At 36.3% G+C, this 12,910-nt stretch overlaps 1 protein-coding gene across 1 annotated transcript; it reads left to right on the top strand.

The window, feature by feature from the left end:
* Positions 1-368: 368 nt before the first annotated feature.
* LOC127853084 (uncharacterized) lies at positions 369-12,004 on the top strand. Its single transcript, XM_052387279.1, has 8 exons — positions 369-664; positions 2,120-2,405; positions 3,833-3,946; positions 4,401-4,482; positions 4,889-4,930; positions 6,320-6,451; positions 7,302-7,376; positions 9,102-12,004. Exons 1-8 carry the CDS (start codon positions 378-380, stop codon positions 9,317-9,319), a joined length of 1,236 nt encoding a protein of 411 aa, XP_052243239.1. The 5' UTR covers positions 369-377; the 3' UTR covers positions 9,320-12,004.
* The last annotated feature ends 906 nt before the right edge of the window (positions 12,005-12,910 follow it).

Genomic DNA, 12,910 nt, shown 5'->3' with positions numbered 1-12,910 from the left:
GTGTGTGCATTGGGAGGGAAACACATACAGAAGAAAAATGATATGCATAGGATTAGCCAAAATGCTAGGACCTTGGCTCGTCTAGTGATAAAAGCAAGTGAGCATCTGCCAATGGTCAGCTTGAACAAGCTTCTTTGTAAAGATAACTTTGACCTGGTTGTTAATAGCACCTTGAGTCTGTCGCATAACAGTGTCACCCGTTGCTAACAAAATGGGTCATCTGCTTGGTCATTGTATAATGATTAAAAATGGCTATTCTGTAAGACGCAATTCAAATGAAATGGCAGAGGAAACAAGACTGTTCAAAGTGTTGTTTGATGCAGAATGGAAATATCGAGTAAATGCTCCAATGACAAGACAGAAAAACTGTTCGTGATATGAACAAATTAACGTGCATACCAGAAACCGATGATCTTGTCAAGTTCAGGGATTATATAAAACAGATCATAGAGAATGAAGTCAGAGTTCTTCGTGCTTGTCCTAATCCTGGAAGTTGGACTAGACTGGCAAAGGCGACTATGTGCAGACTGTACATTTTCAACAAAAGAAGAATTGCAGAAGTTGAAGACATGCTCCTGGAAGCATACCAGAACAGACCAGAGTGGACGGGGACTGAAGAGTTTCGTGCCTCATTGTCTGACACTGAGAGAGAGTTTGCAAAAAGGCAAGTTTTGTCTTCATTGTAATAAGCATCCTAGGAACTTAAATATGTATCTAGATATTTAGTTTTGCATAAATTGTGTTTTTGACCTTAAATATGCAGAGGCGTCGAAGTTCAGGATTACGCCTGAAATCAGGATTTTGGCCCTTAAGGACCAATTTTGATATTGATATAAATCAGAGGATTTTTTACTGGAATTTTAAGATAATTATCACAAAATGTCATCTTAAACACAAATTATTTTACTTTAACATATTGTTTACAAAGTTATATACAATTGTAAACAAAGTTTACATGAATTATTAACCCTCTTTTGCTCTGGCCCCAAAACGAAATGCCTATTTTAAGGATTTTAGATTTTAGCCAATTGACACCCCTGATATGTTGTTTTTGTTTTTGTTTGCATTTGAAACACAGATTTCTTGTTGTTTTTAGCTCACCTGAGCACAACGTGCTCATGGTGAGCTATTGTGAACGCCTTTTGTCCGTCGTGCGTCGTCAACATTTACCTTGTTAGCACTCTAGAGGCCACATTTATTGTCCAATCATCACGAAACTTACTCAGAACATGTGTCCCAATAATATCTCGGACGAGTTCGAAAATGGTTCCGGTTGATTGAAAAACATGGCCGCCAGGGGGCGTGGCAGTTTGCTATAGTAAAACCTTGTTAACACTCTAGAAGTCACATTTATTGTCCAATCTTCATGAAACTTTGTCAGAACATGTGTCCCAATAATATCTTGGACGAGTTCGAAAATGTTTCCGGTTGGTTAAAAAACATGGCCGCCAGGGGGCGTGGCAGTTTTCCTTATATGGCTATAGTAAAACCTTGTTAAAACTCTAGAAGTCAAATTTTTAGTCCAATCTTCATGAAACTTTGTAAGAACATGTGTGCCAATAATATCTTGGACGAGTGAGAAAATGGTTCCGGTTGGTTGAAAAACATGGCCGCCAGGGGGCGTGGCAGTTTTCCTTATATGGCTATAGTAAAACCTTGTTAACACTTTAGAAGTCACATTTTAGTCCAATCTTCATGAAACTTGGTCAAAACATGTGTCCCAATAATATCTTGGACGAGTTCGAAAATGGTTCCAGTTGAATGAAAAACATGGCCACTGATCTGAACATTTGTTCTAACAATAGCTTGAGTGAGTTTGAAAATGGTTATGGTTTGTTGAAAAACATGGCCGCCAGGGGGGGGGGGGCAGTTGTCCTTATATGGCTTTAGTGAAAACTTGTTGACACTATATTAGCCACATTTATTGGCCAATCTTCATGAAACTTGGTCAGAACATTTGTCACAATGAAATTTTGCCAGAGATTGAAGCTGGGTCATATGAGCTCAAAAACTAGGTCACAAGGTTAAATATAGAAAAACATGTTAAAAGTCACTTTTTTGTATCTGTTTGGGAAGTCACTTTGTGCCTAATGTTTTTTTATTTATGAAATATTTTCAGAATGGACATGCTTGAAGTGCGTGGAAAATCAAAGAAGAATGTGACAGCATGTATATTATTAACTCCAGATGTAAAATCAGCTATAAATGTCCTGGTGGAGACAAGAAGTAGTTCATTGGTATCAGTTCCAAGAGACAATCCCTATCTTTTCTCCAGATTAAATGCTCTTACTCCATTATCTGGCAGTCGAGCTATGCATGAATTGGTTCGAGAATGCCCGGGACTGCAGAGGCCTGAAAGGATAACAACAACCTTATTGAGAAAATACATTGCTACAGTGTCACAGGTAATTATACCCTAAAACCTTAGGTTATGCAGCATATTTGAAGCACTTTGAACTGAACAAATTATAGTTTTAAACCTTAACTAGGACAGTTAGAAACAGGTAAAAATGGGTAGACAGACTGATAGTGAAAACCACTTAAAAATCCTCACTGGTTCATAGGAGCCTGAGGTATATAGTAATAAAATGTATAATCGTGTCTGAAACCACAAGGTCCAGAGAATGGTATTTGGTTTGTAATTACTGAGTTGTCCACTACCAAGATTGTTCAAATTATGCCCCTGGAGTCAAAGTTTGCCTGCCTCTTTGGTCACAAGTAAAGCATAGAGTTAAATGGTTATACCTTCTTATGAAACCTACGCCTTAAATACAACACAGCCCAGCAGCTAAATATTTGACATTCTTCAAAAGTTCCAAGGTTACTTTGTCATGGTGATTTGCCAATCATTGGTTCAGCATTTCTTACTTGCTGTCAATATACCTTGAGCGACCATTGCAGTCCTTTTGTTTACTTTAGTCTTTGATACATAGATTTGTTATTTTATATTAAACTTTGCTGTTAAATCAAGAAATTGTTATGTTGTTTTATATGTATGTATTTGCTTTGGTTCGAATATGGCCATATTAAATGTATGCAAATGTGTTATCCTTGTCAAATAAAAAATCATTTCTTGAAACATTCAAGGTTCAATATTGAACTTTCTATTTATAATTCAGTACTTATTTTTTATTTTACAAACTGGTACAATCGTTCACAATTACTTCTAAAGTCTAGTTGTGCAAATATTGGATTGTTTAAGCCATTTAAGAATTATGGTCTTTGTTTCATATCCCTGTACAGATGAGATATTGTGACCTGAAGGTTTCTTTATTATGGCACAATATTTATTTAGACTTTCAGCAATTATACTACATTCTCTTCCAGTTTAATGGCATACATACATACATGTATACTTCGGCTTTTATACAGGAATAAGTAATTATGTTGAATTTGCTTGCCATCAATTTGTGAATAAATTATAATAAAAACTTTTATGGAGACCTTTGATTTTGGCAGCTTTTGTATGACAGAAAATGGTTATCTGTGAGAACCCAATAATTGATTTTAAATTGTTAGACCCAATTGTTATATTTAACATAAATTTTGGCATATATACAGGAAGTAGCTATTTGCAAAATGGCGGATCATGTAAATACCAAACCACGTGTTGGCTTTTTCAGAATTAAACATTACAAAATTTTTGACTCTGTAAATGCATGGTGTGATTACAAGAATTTGGAGCACCATAATGACTACAACTATACAGATAAAAGCTTTCTTGTGTACATCTTTTCTGTAGAAGATGCAAAAAAAATTTGTTAAATTGGCAGCAAACTGGAATGATGACTGCATATTTGTGAATATAATCAAGAATTAACATGCTTTGTAGATTCTTGACATGACTCATGGTGAACTAAAATTGCTTGCAAAGCATCTGGGACATGATGTGAAGACACACAAGGAATATTATCAGTTGTCTTCCAGTACCATGGAACTCTCAAAGGTATATATTTCATTAATAAAAATCTTTAAATTTTCCATACACATATATTTGAAAAACTAAATGCTATATTGTAACTAAGAGGGCTAAAAGAAAGAATAATTTAACAGGCAGCCATAGTAAGACCATATCTGATGTTGACTTTGACTAGTATGCTTTGCATTAATGGCCTTTTATGCCCCCTGGATCGAATGAACGGGGGTATATTGTTTTTGGCTTGTCTTTCTTTGTATGTGTGTGCGTGTCACGGTGTGTGTGTGTCCAAAACTTTTACCAAAACTTAAACGTTTGATCATAACTTTTGAAATATTGAAAACAGCAACTTGATATTTGGATTACATGCGTATCTCATAGTGCTGCAACAATACGCCAAAAAACCGTATTGCAATATATTGTCGTTGTTATGATGGAAGTATTGTTGACACTGGAATATTATGGTCTTCTTGAAATTTTATAGGTTGCCCTGATGTTGTATGCTGTTGAAAATGGTAAAGTCAATGAGTGGAAGGGAAGGCAGATGAAGGACATAGTAGTAGAAGGTTTGATTATAAGAATTTTATTAATATAATTCATTTTACTGAATTGGGATGGAGAATTTTTGATACTTTCTCTCCTATGGCTGTCAGTAAATTCGACTGAATGATCATTCTTCAGAACAAAACAGAGCGCTTGAGAACAGACAAACGATGTAAAACATTGTTTGAAAGGCGGGGCCCTTGTTTTGGCCACGTTAATTCAATAAGTCTAAAATTTACGTGGTAAAAATAGGCAAACCTATTTTATGTGCCTTGAAAATTGTTTATCCTCTCAAAGAAATGCTAATGCAACAAAATACTTTTTAACAACCTTGAAGTATTGAAAATATTTACTGTCATATCAAGAGTGACTTCTGGTTATTTTTTTCTATAACTAGTTATTTCTAAAATAAAAAATCATTTTTTACAGATTTACCTCTTCCAATTGAAGACGAAGATGGCCATCAAGAAGGTAAAATAGTTATTTATACCCATAATAGATCATTGGCCACTGTTCATTTGTATTATGAAAGTGGTCCATAACAGAGTCATTGTTATGGTAGCCCATTAAAAAAAAAAAAGAAGTATAGGAATACCTTAAGATTTGGACACCTTATGAAATAGTTTATATGCTCAATTAGACATTTCTGTTTCTGAGTTATTTTAATGATTTAAAGGATAAATAACTTAACTTGCAAGTATGAAGATTTTCTGATTTAAATTGTAAGCAGGTCTTATAACATATTTTAGTGGGGGATATGTGTGTTGTTATTTTGTGTACATCTCATACCTTAAACCGAAAAGCATAAAAAAACACTTTTAGAAGTGCTTTTGGAAAACAAAACATTTCCTTTGTTATTTCTGTTATCATATAATAAAGGCTCACCTATTGATGATAAAGACAAGACCCAAGTGTAGACTATATATTCTAGTACAATTTTCCATTGTCCAAGCAAATATATATTTATGCCACCCTTCGAAGAAGAGGGGGTATTTTGCTTTGCACATGTCGGTCTGTCGGTCGGTCCGTCCACCAGGTGGTTTCCGGATGATAACTCAAGAACGCTTGGGGCTAGGATCATGAAACTTCATAGGTACATTGATCATGACTTGCAGATGACCCCTATTGATTTTGAGGTCACTAGGTCAAAGGTCAAGGTCACAGTGACCCGAAATAGTAAAATGGTTTCTGGATGATAACTCAAGAACGCATACGCCTAGGATCATGAAACTTCATGGGTAGATTGATCATGACTCGCAGATGACCCCTACAGATTTTGAGGTCACTAGGTCAAAGGTCAAGGTCACGGTGACCAGAAATAGTAAAATGGTTTCCGGATGATAACTCAAGAACGCATACGGCTAGGATCATGAAACTTCATGGGTAGATTGATCATTACTCGCAGATGACCCCTATTGATTTTGAGGTCAAGGTCACGGTGACCCGAAATAGTTAAATGGTTTTCGGATGATAACTCAAGAACGCTTTTGCCTAGGATCATGACACTTCATTAGTACATTGATCGTGACTCGCAGATAACCCCTATTGATTTTCAGGTCACTAGGTCAAAGGTCAAGGTCACAGTGACAAAAAACGTATTCACACAATGGCTTCCACTACAACGGACAGCCCATATGGGGGGCATGCATGTTTTCTATAGATTTCAGCAAGACCCACCAATGGATAATAGACATACAAGACCCCACTGTTGACATTATATGTTTACAGGCATTGAGGCAACTGTTAAAGACACCCACAGTCTAGAATCTATACAGGAGTCAGAGCCTCTCATGATACAACAGGCCAGTGTTAACTGTGCTGATCATATGCAATCTACAGGTTTCACTTTGGTTCTTTCAGAGTCCATGTCAACTGCTGACAGTGAAGAGCCAGGCAGTCTGACCCATGATAGGAGGGAGCCAAGTGAAGAGCCAGCCAGTCTGACCCATGATAGGAGGGAGCCAAGTGAAGAGCCAGCCAGTCTGACCCATGGTATTTCTATTATCATATAATAAAGGCCCACCTATTGATGATAAAGACATGACCCAACTGTAGACTATATATTCTAGTACAATTTTCTGTTGTCCAAGCCAATATATATTTATGCCCCCCTTCGAAGAAGAGGGGGGATATTGCTTTGCTCATGTCAATCGGTCCGTCTGTCCACCAGGTGGTCGTCAGACGATAACTCAAGAACGCTTGGGCCTAGGATCATGAAACTTCATAGGTACATTGATCATGACTTGCAGATGACCCCTTTTGATTTTGAGGTCAAAGGTCAAGGTGACCCGAAATTGTACAATGGTTTCTGGATTATAACTCAAGAACGCATACGCCTAGGATCATGAAACTTCATAGGTAGTTTGATCATGACTCGCAGATGACCCCTATTGATTTTGAGGTCACACGGTCAAGGTCACGGTGACCCGAAATAGTAAAATGATTTTCGGATTATAACTCAAGAACGCTTTTGCCTAGGATCATGACACTTCATATGTACATTGATCGTGACTTGCAGATGACCCCTATTGATTTCAGGTCACTAGGTCAAAGGTCAAGGTCACAGTGACAAAAAACGTATTCACACAATGGCTGCCACTACAACGGACAGGCCATATGGGGGGCATGCATGTTTTCTATAGATTTCAGCAAGACCCACCAATGAATAATAGACATACAAGACCCCACTGTTGACATTATATGTTTACAGTCATTGAGGCAACTGTTGAAGACACCCACAGTCTAGAATCTGTACAGGAGTCAGAGCCTCTCGTGATACAACATGCCAGTGTTGACTGTGCTTATCATATGCAATCTACAGGTTTCACTTTGGTTCTTTCAGAGTCCATGTCAACTGCTGCCAGTGAAGGGCCAGCCAGTCTGACCCATGATGAAATGAGGCAGCCAAATCCTCAAGGTATGAACTAAATTTGAAGACGGGTTTCTCTGCATTTTCTATCATTATGTGACAGAGTCTTATGTCATGACTGTATTAAAGTAAATGAGTAGTCCAAGTCAAGTGTGATGCTCTAGACGACCTCCTCTGTGATCTACAGGGTTACAACAATGTGCTTGTAAAAGTCCTTGTAAAGTACAAAGTAGGCAGTTTGCTATGGAAGTTAATGTTAAGTACTTGTTCTTCCAAGAAATGATAGTTCTGCGAACTGTCAGTTCTTATATGTGTGAAAAATTGTTTTAAACTGGTGTTAAAACAGTTTCAGTTCATTTTACCTCCTAACATGTTCAGGTTTTGTGCATTTTTATCAGGAAAACCTTGCTCTACAATATTCAATCATTGTATCACTTGCGGTGTTCTGCCGTGAAATTTTACTGTTGGGGACCCTTTAGGATTACAAAAGTGGGGACAAAAAGAAAAAATATGGGGACACAGAAATATTTTTGTAGCAGAATTAAATGTGTGGAAACTAATAACCTTTAACTTGATTAAACTTGCTTAAACTTCTAACAGTCAGGTTGTAACATTGTTATTAAAACTGGAACATTCAAACAACTTTTTAACACTGTCAAACAGTTGTCAACATATTTACAAAACTTTGAACAGATTTATGGTCATTGGACTCCGCATGGCATGTCAAAGTACTTGTTCGATAATTAGAAATACCGATAGTAAAGGCGTTTTCTTTTTTGCTTTATGCACAATCTGCATGTCATTTTGTTGTTGTCAAACAGTGACCAAGGACATTTTTGAAGCCAATTTTCTTGTAATGTACGTTTAAGGGCAGACTTTTTCGTAATTGCTAAACAATGTAGGGACTTGGGAAGACTCTGTTGGGTTAACAACCCAACAGAGTCTTCCCATTTTCTAATTTTACTTGCCGGAGGAAAAAAAATAAATGGATTTTTTTTTCTCTGGCCTGTCACTTTAAGCCATTTTGATAGTTTCGGAAATTTCCTTGATATCTGATTGGTTGTTATAATCTCAACTTACCAATGAAATAGAGTGTTAATATTAAATAAATTAACCATTGGCTGCGAAATGAGTTATGTACAATGAAATAGTTTGTTCTGGTTACACATTCACTCGATTACTTTACCGACTTACAAATTGAATCGATTAGTTTTTATTTCTAATTCATGTGCGCCCGCGGACCCATATACAGAAAACGGGTGGGGACAAATATTTGTTTTTTGCGACAATAACACAAGGGCGCATCCACGGCAGAACACTGACTTGTTATGTTGATACTTTGTGTGCAAGGATCAATTCAGTAGAAAAGTCAACAAAATAAACGGCTTACAGTCACTGACCAAATGAGTTTGCTGCTTAGAGTGTATATTTTTCCAAAAAATATTTGAAAATTTCCCCTCTTGGAAGTGTAGTTCAATTTTAATCAATACCTCGTTTAAATAATTCACAGAAAAGCCAAAAAATGTTGATCTTTGAACATAAACATAACATGTTGATGACAAAAAAAGTTGGAATAATGTTTTTCGCTCTGTGTATGGTGAATTATGGTGTTACAACTTGATTTTGTATGTTACTTGCTTAGAATTGAAATTTCCCCTTTTATGCGTGAATTATCCCCCTCTCAGGGGACCCGACCCCTTTCCCCCAAAACTGAAAAAAACACTGACATGATACTCATTGCTATTTTATTTTTTATATCTATTCTTGTTTTAGGGACAGGGACAAGAAAAGGAATGAAACGAAAGTGGGCCAGCGAAGAGAACATATGTTTCATGAACTTTTTTAGAGATGAATTAAGAGAAAAAATAATGCCATCTGGCTCAAAAATAATGGGGTCCCTAAAAATACTTACCGGAAGAACAGTGGCCCAGATAAGGGCAAGGGTCCATAACATTATTATGAAAAAACAAAAATGGAAAAAGAATTGTTGAACTGTGGAATATGTTTATGCCCCTGGTAGGGTGGCATATAGCAGTTGAACTGTCCGTCAGTCAGTCAGTCTGTCCATCTGGCCGAAAACTTATATGGCCATAACTTTTTCAATATTGAACATAGCAACTTGATATTTATACCCCTATTACAATTGGTAATGGGGGCTATATAGGAGTCACGTTTGTCGGTCTGTCCCGATATTTCATCCGATCTTCACCAAACTTGGTCAGTAGTTGTATGTAGATAATGTCTAGGTCAGTTTGAATATGGGTCATGCCAGGTCAAAAACTAGGTCATGGGGTCACTTAGTATGTTTTAAACTGTAAGTTTGTACGGACCATAGCTATGTCATTTATTGTTACATTTTTAAATGACTCGGTACATTTGTTCACCATCATGGAACGGTGTGTCGCGTTAAAAAAAAATTACGTCAATATCTCAAAGGTCAAGGTCACACTTGGGAGTTCAAAGGTCAAATGCTTGTCCGGGCCATAGCTTTGTTTTTTATTGTGAGATTTTAAAATCATTTGGCACATTTGTTCACCATCATTGAACAGTGTGTCGGGCGAAAGAATTACGTCGATATTTCCAAGAACAAGGGCACAATTTGAGTTTAAAGGTAAAAAATGGCCATAATTGAGCTTGTCTGGGCAATAACTATGTTGTTTATTGTGCGATTTTAAAATCGTTGGCTCTTTTGTTCACCATCATTTGACGGTGTGTCGCGCGAAAGAATTATGTCGATATCTCCAAGGTCAAGTTCGTAGTTTTAGTTCAAAGGTCAAAAATGGCAATAAATTATCTTGTCTGGGCCATAAATATGTCATTCATTGTAAGATTTTAAAATGACTGTACATCAATTTTGTTCAAAGTCATTGGAAGGCTTGTCATGTGAAAGAATTCAAGAGTTCAAAGGTCAAAATGGCTATAAATGATAATGGCATAATGATTCTTAAAAAATCGCCATAAATTGTATTATCTTGTTTTGTGAAGACAGCATACAAAATAATCAATCAATCAATGCGGTATGTGGGGGTAACAGACAAAGCTCCAGTTGGCATGCATGTGCATCTTGTGAAGCTGCACATATTGAGTGGTGAAAAGTGAAGGTCAAGGTAATTCTTCAAGGTTAAATGTTAAATATATTGCTTTTGTCCGTCCGTCTGAAAACTTTAAAATTGTGCCATAACTTTTGAGCTCACCTGAGTGCAACATGCTCATGGTGAGCTTTTGTGATTGCCTTTTGTGCGTTGTATGTCGTCAACATTTTGCCTTGTGAACACTCTAGATTCCACATTTATTGTCTGATCTTCATGAAATTTTGCAGAACATTTGTCACATTGATACCTCGACTGAGTTCGAAACTGGGTCATGCTGGGTCAAAAATTAGGTCACTAGGTAAAAAAAAAAAACAAAAAAACTTGTGAACACTGTACAAGTCCAATCTTCATGTAACTTTGTCAAAATGTTTGTCTAAATGATATTTTGGTTGAGTTAAAAATTGGTTCCGGTCCGTTGAAAAACATGGCCGCCAGGGGCGGGGCAGTAAAAAAATTTCCTTATATGGCTATAGAGAAACCTTGTGAACACTTTAGAAGTCAAAATGTTTGCCTTATCATCATGAAACTTAATCAAAACATTGGTTTTATTTATATTTTGGACGAGTTCGAAAATGGTCCAGATCAGTGAAAAAACATGGCCGCCAAGGGGCGGGGGAGTTTTTCTTATATGTCTTTAGTTAAACATTGCTAACACTCTAGAGGCCACATTTATTGTCCATTCTTCATGAAATTTGGTCAGAAGTTTGGTCTCAATGATATCTTAGACGAGCTGAAAATGGTTACGTTTGCTTGAAAAACATGGCTGCCAAAGGGCGGGGCATTTTTCCTTATATGGCTATAGTAAAACGTTGTGAACACTCTAGAGGCCACATTTATTGTCCAATCTTCATGAAATTTGGTCAGAATATTTGTCTCATTAATATCTTGGATGGGTTTGAAAATTATTATGTTTGCTTGAAAAACATGGCTGCCATGGGGCGGGGCATTTTTCCTTATAAAAATGGCTATTGTAAAATCTTGTTAACACTCTTGAGGCCACATTTATTTTCCGATCTTCATGAAACTTGGTCAGAATATTCATCCCAAAAAATATCGTGGACAAGTTAAAAAATGATGCTGGTTGGTTGAAAAACATGTCCGCCAGGGGGTGGGGCATTTTACCTTATATGGCTATAGTAAAACTTTGTTAACACTCTAGAGGCCACATTTATTTTCTTATCTTCATGAAACTTGGTCAGAAGATTTGTCCTAATGATATCTTGGATTAGTTCAAAAATAGTTTTGTTTGCTTAAAAAACATGGCCACCAGGGGGCGGGGCATTTTTCCTAATATGGTTATGTATCATGCTTTACTAAAACATTGTTAACACTCTGTAGGCCACATTTATTTTCCGATTATTATGAAACTTGGTCAGATGATTTGTCCTAATGATATCTTGGATGAGTTCAAAAATGGTTCTAGTTGGTGGAAAAACATGGCCGCTAAGGGGGCGTGTCATTTTTCCTTATATGGCTAAAGTAAAACCCTGTTAAAACTCTAGAAGCCATATTTATTGTACGATCATCATGACACTTTGTCAGAAGATTTGTCCCAATGATATTTGGACAAGTTTGAAATTGGTTCCAGTTGCTAAGAAAAACATGGCCACCAGTGGGCGGGGCATTTTTCCTTATATGAACTTATAAATCTTCTTGAAACTTTGTCAGTATATTAGTTTAAATGATATCTTGGATGTGTATTTCAAGTTGACATTTAAAGCTTTAACTTTGTATGATTCTAAATATGTGTCAATGCTGTCAGTTGAATTTTGAAATGTGAAGTTTTACATTTTTTGTAGATTAAATAATTTGTAAAATGTTGCAGTTTCGTCAATCAGTTTTATAAGACATTGAGCTTTAAATATGATGCAGATTGTAAGATTCTTAATATCTTTCAATATTGTGGATAAGTTTGAGATATCAAGCTTTGAATTTTATGCAAAGTGTATGATTTTAAAATGTTTTAATGGTGTTGATCCGTGTAATGAAGATTGCATAATTTTTATGTTTTAATTCTGTCTATTGGTTTTCAAAATGAAAGACTTTGATTTTGTAAGTGCACTTTTATCTCCTGAAAGATTCTTTTCTAGTGTTTAGTTTATATTTTAAGGCTGTTTGCAAACTCGAAGTGAAAACAGTTCTATTACAATTTGGTAAGGACATGACATTGCATATCTGATTTTAAAATGTACTTTGCTGGCAACGTGTAATTTTCTGAAATGTCTTAGTAAGACTGTTGTTTGCAATCAAAAGGTCTGTGCTTCATATCCAGGGTAATGCATGTTTTTTGTCCAAATTTATGTCGATTCAGACATTGTTCTATGTAAATATGGGGTTTGCTTGAAGGTTCAGTCTATTTTTATGTCCCTCACTATAGTAGTGGGGGACATATTGTTTTTGTCCTGTCTGTTGGTTGGTTGGTTGGTTGATCTGTTTACGCCAACTTTAACATTTTGCAATAACTTTTGCAATATTGAAGATAGCAACTTG

Source organism: Dreissena polymorpha, chromosome 12 (genome assembly GCF_020536995.1).
Source record: "Dreissena polymorpha isolate Duluth1 chromosome 12, UMN_Dpol_1.0, whole genome shotgun sequence".
NCBI lineage: Eukaryota > Metazoa > Mollusca > Bivalvia > Myida > Dreissenidae > Dreissena > Dreissena polymorpha.
This window is presented reverse-complemented; position numbering and strand designations above follow the sequence as displayed.

What these genes read in the sequence shown, in the direction of transcription:
- LOC127853084 (XM_052387279.1), top strand. Translation starts at nt 378, where the DNA reads ATGAACAAATTAACGTGCATACCAGAAACCGATGATCTTGTCAAGTTC. An exon ending in ACATTGCTACAGTGTCACAG is followed by an intron (nt 2,406 to 3,832) that starts GTAATTATACCC and finishes CATGCTTTGTAG; the next exon opens with ATTCTTGACATGACTCATGG. An exon ending in GAGGCAGCCAAATCCTCAAG is followed by an intron (nt 7,377 to 9,101) that starts GTATGAACTAAA and finishes TTCTTGTTTTAG; the next exon opens with GGACAGGGACAAGAAAAGGA.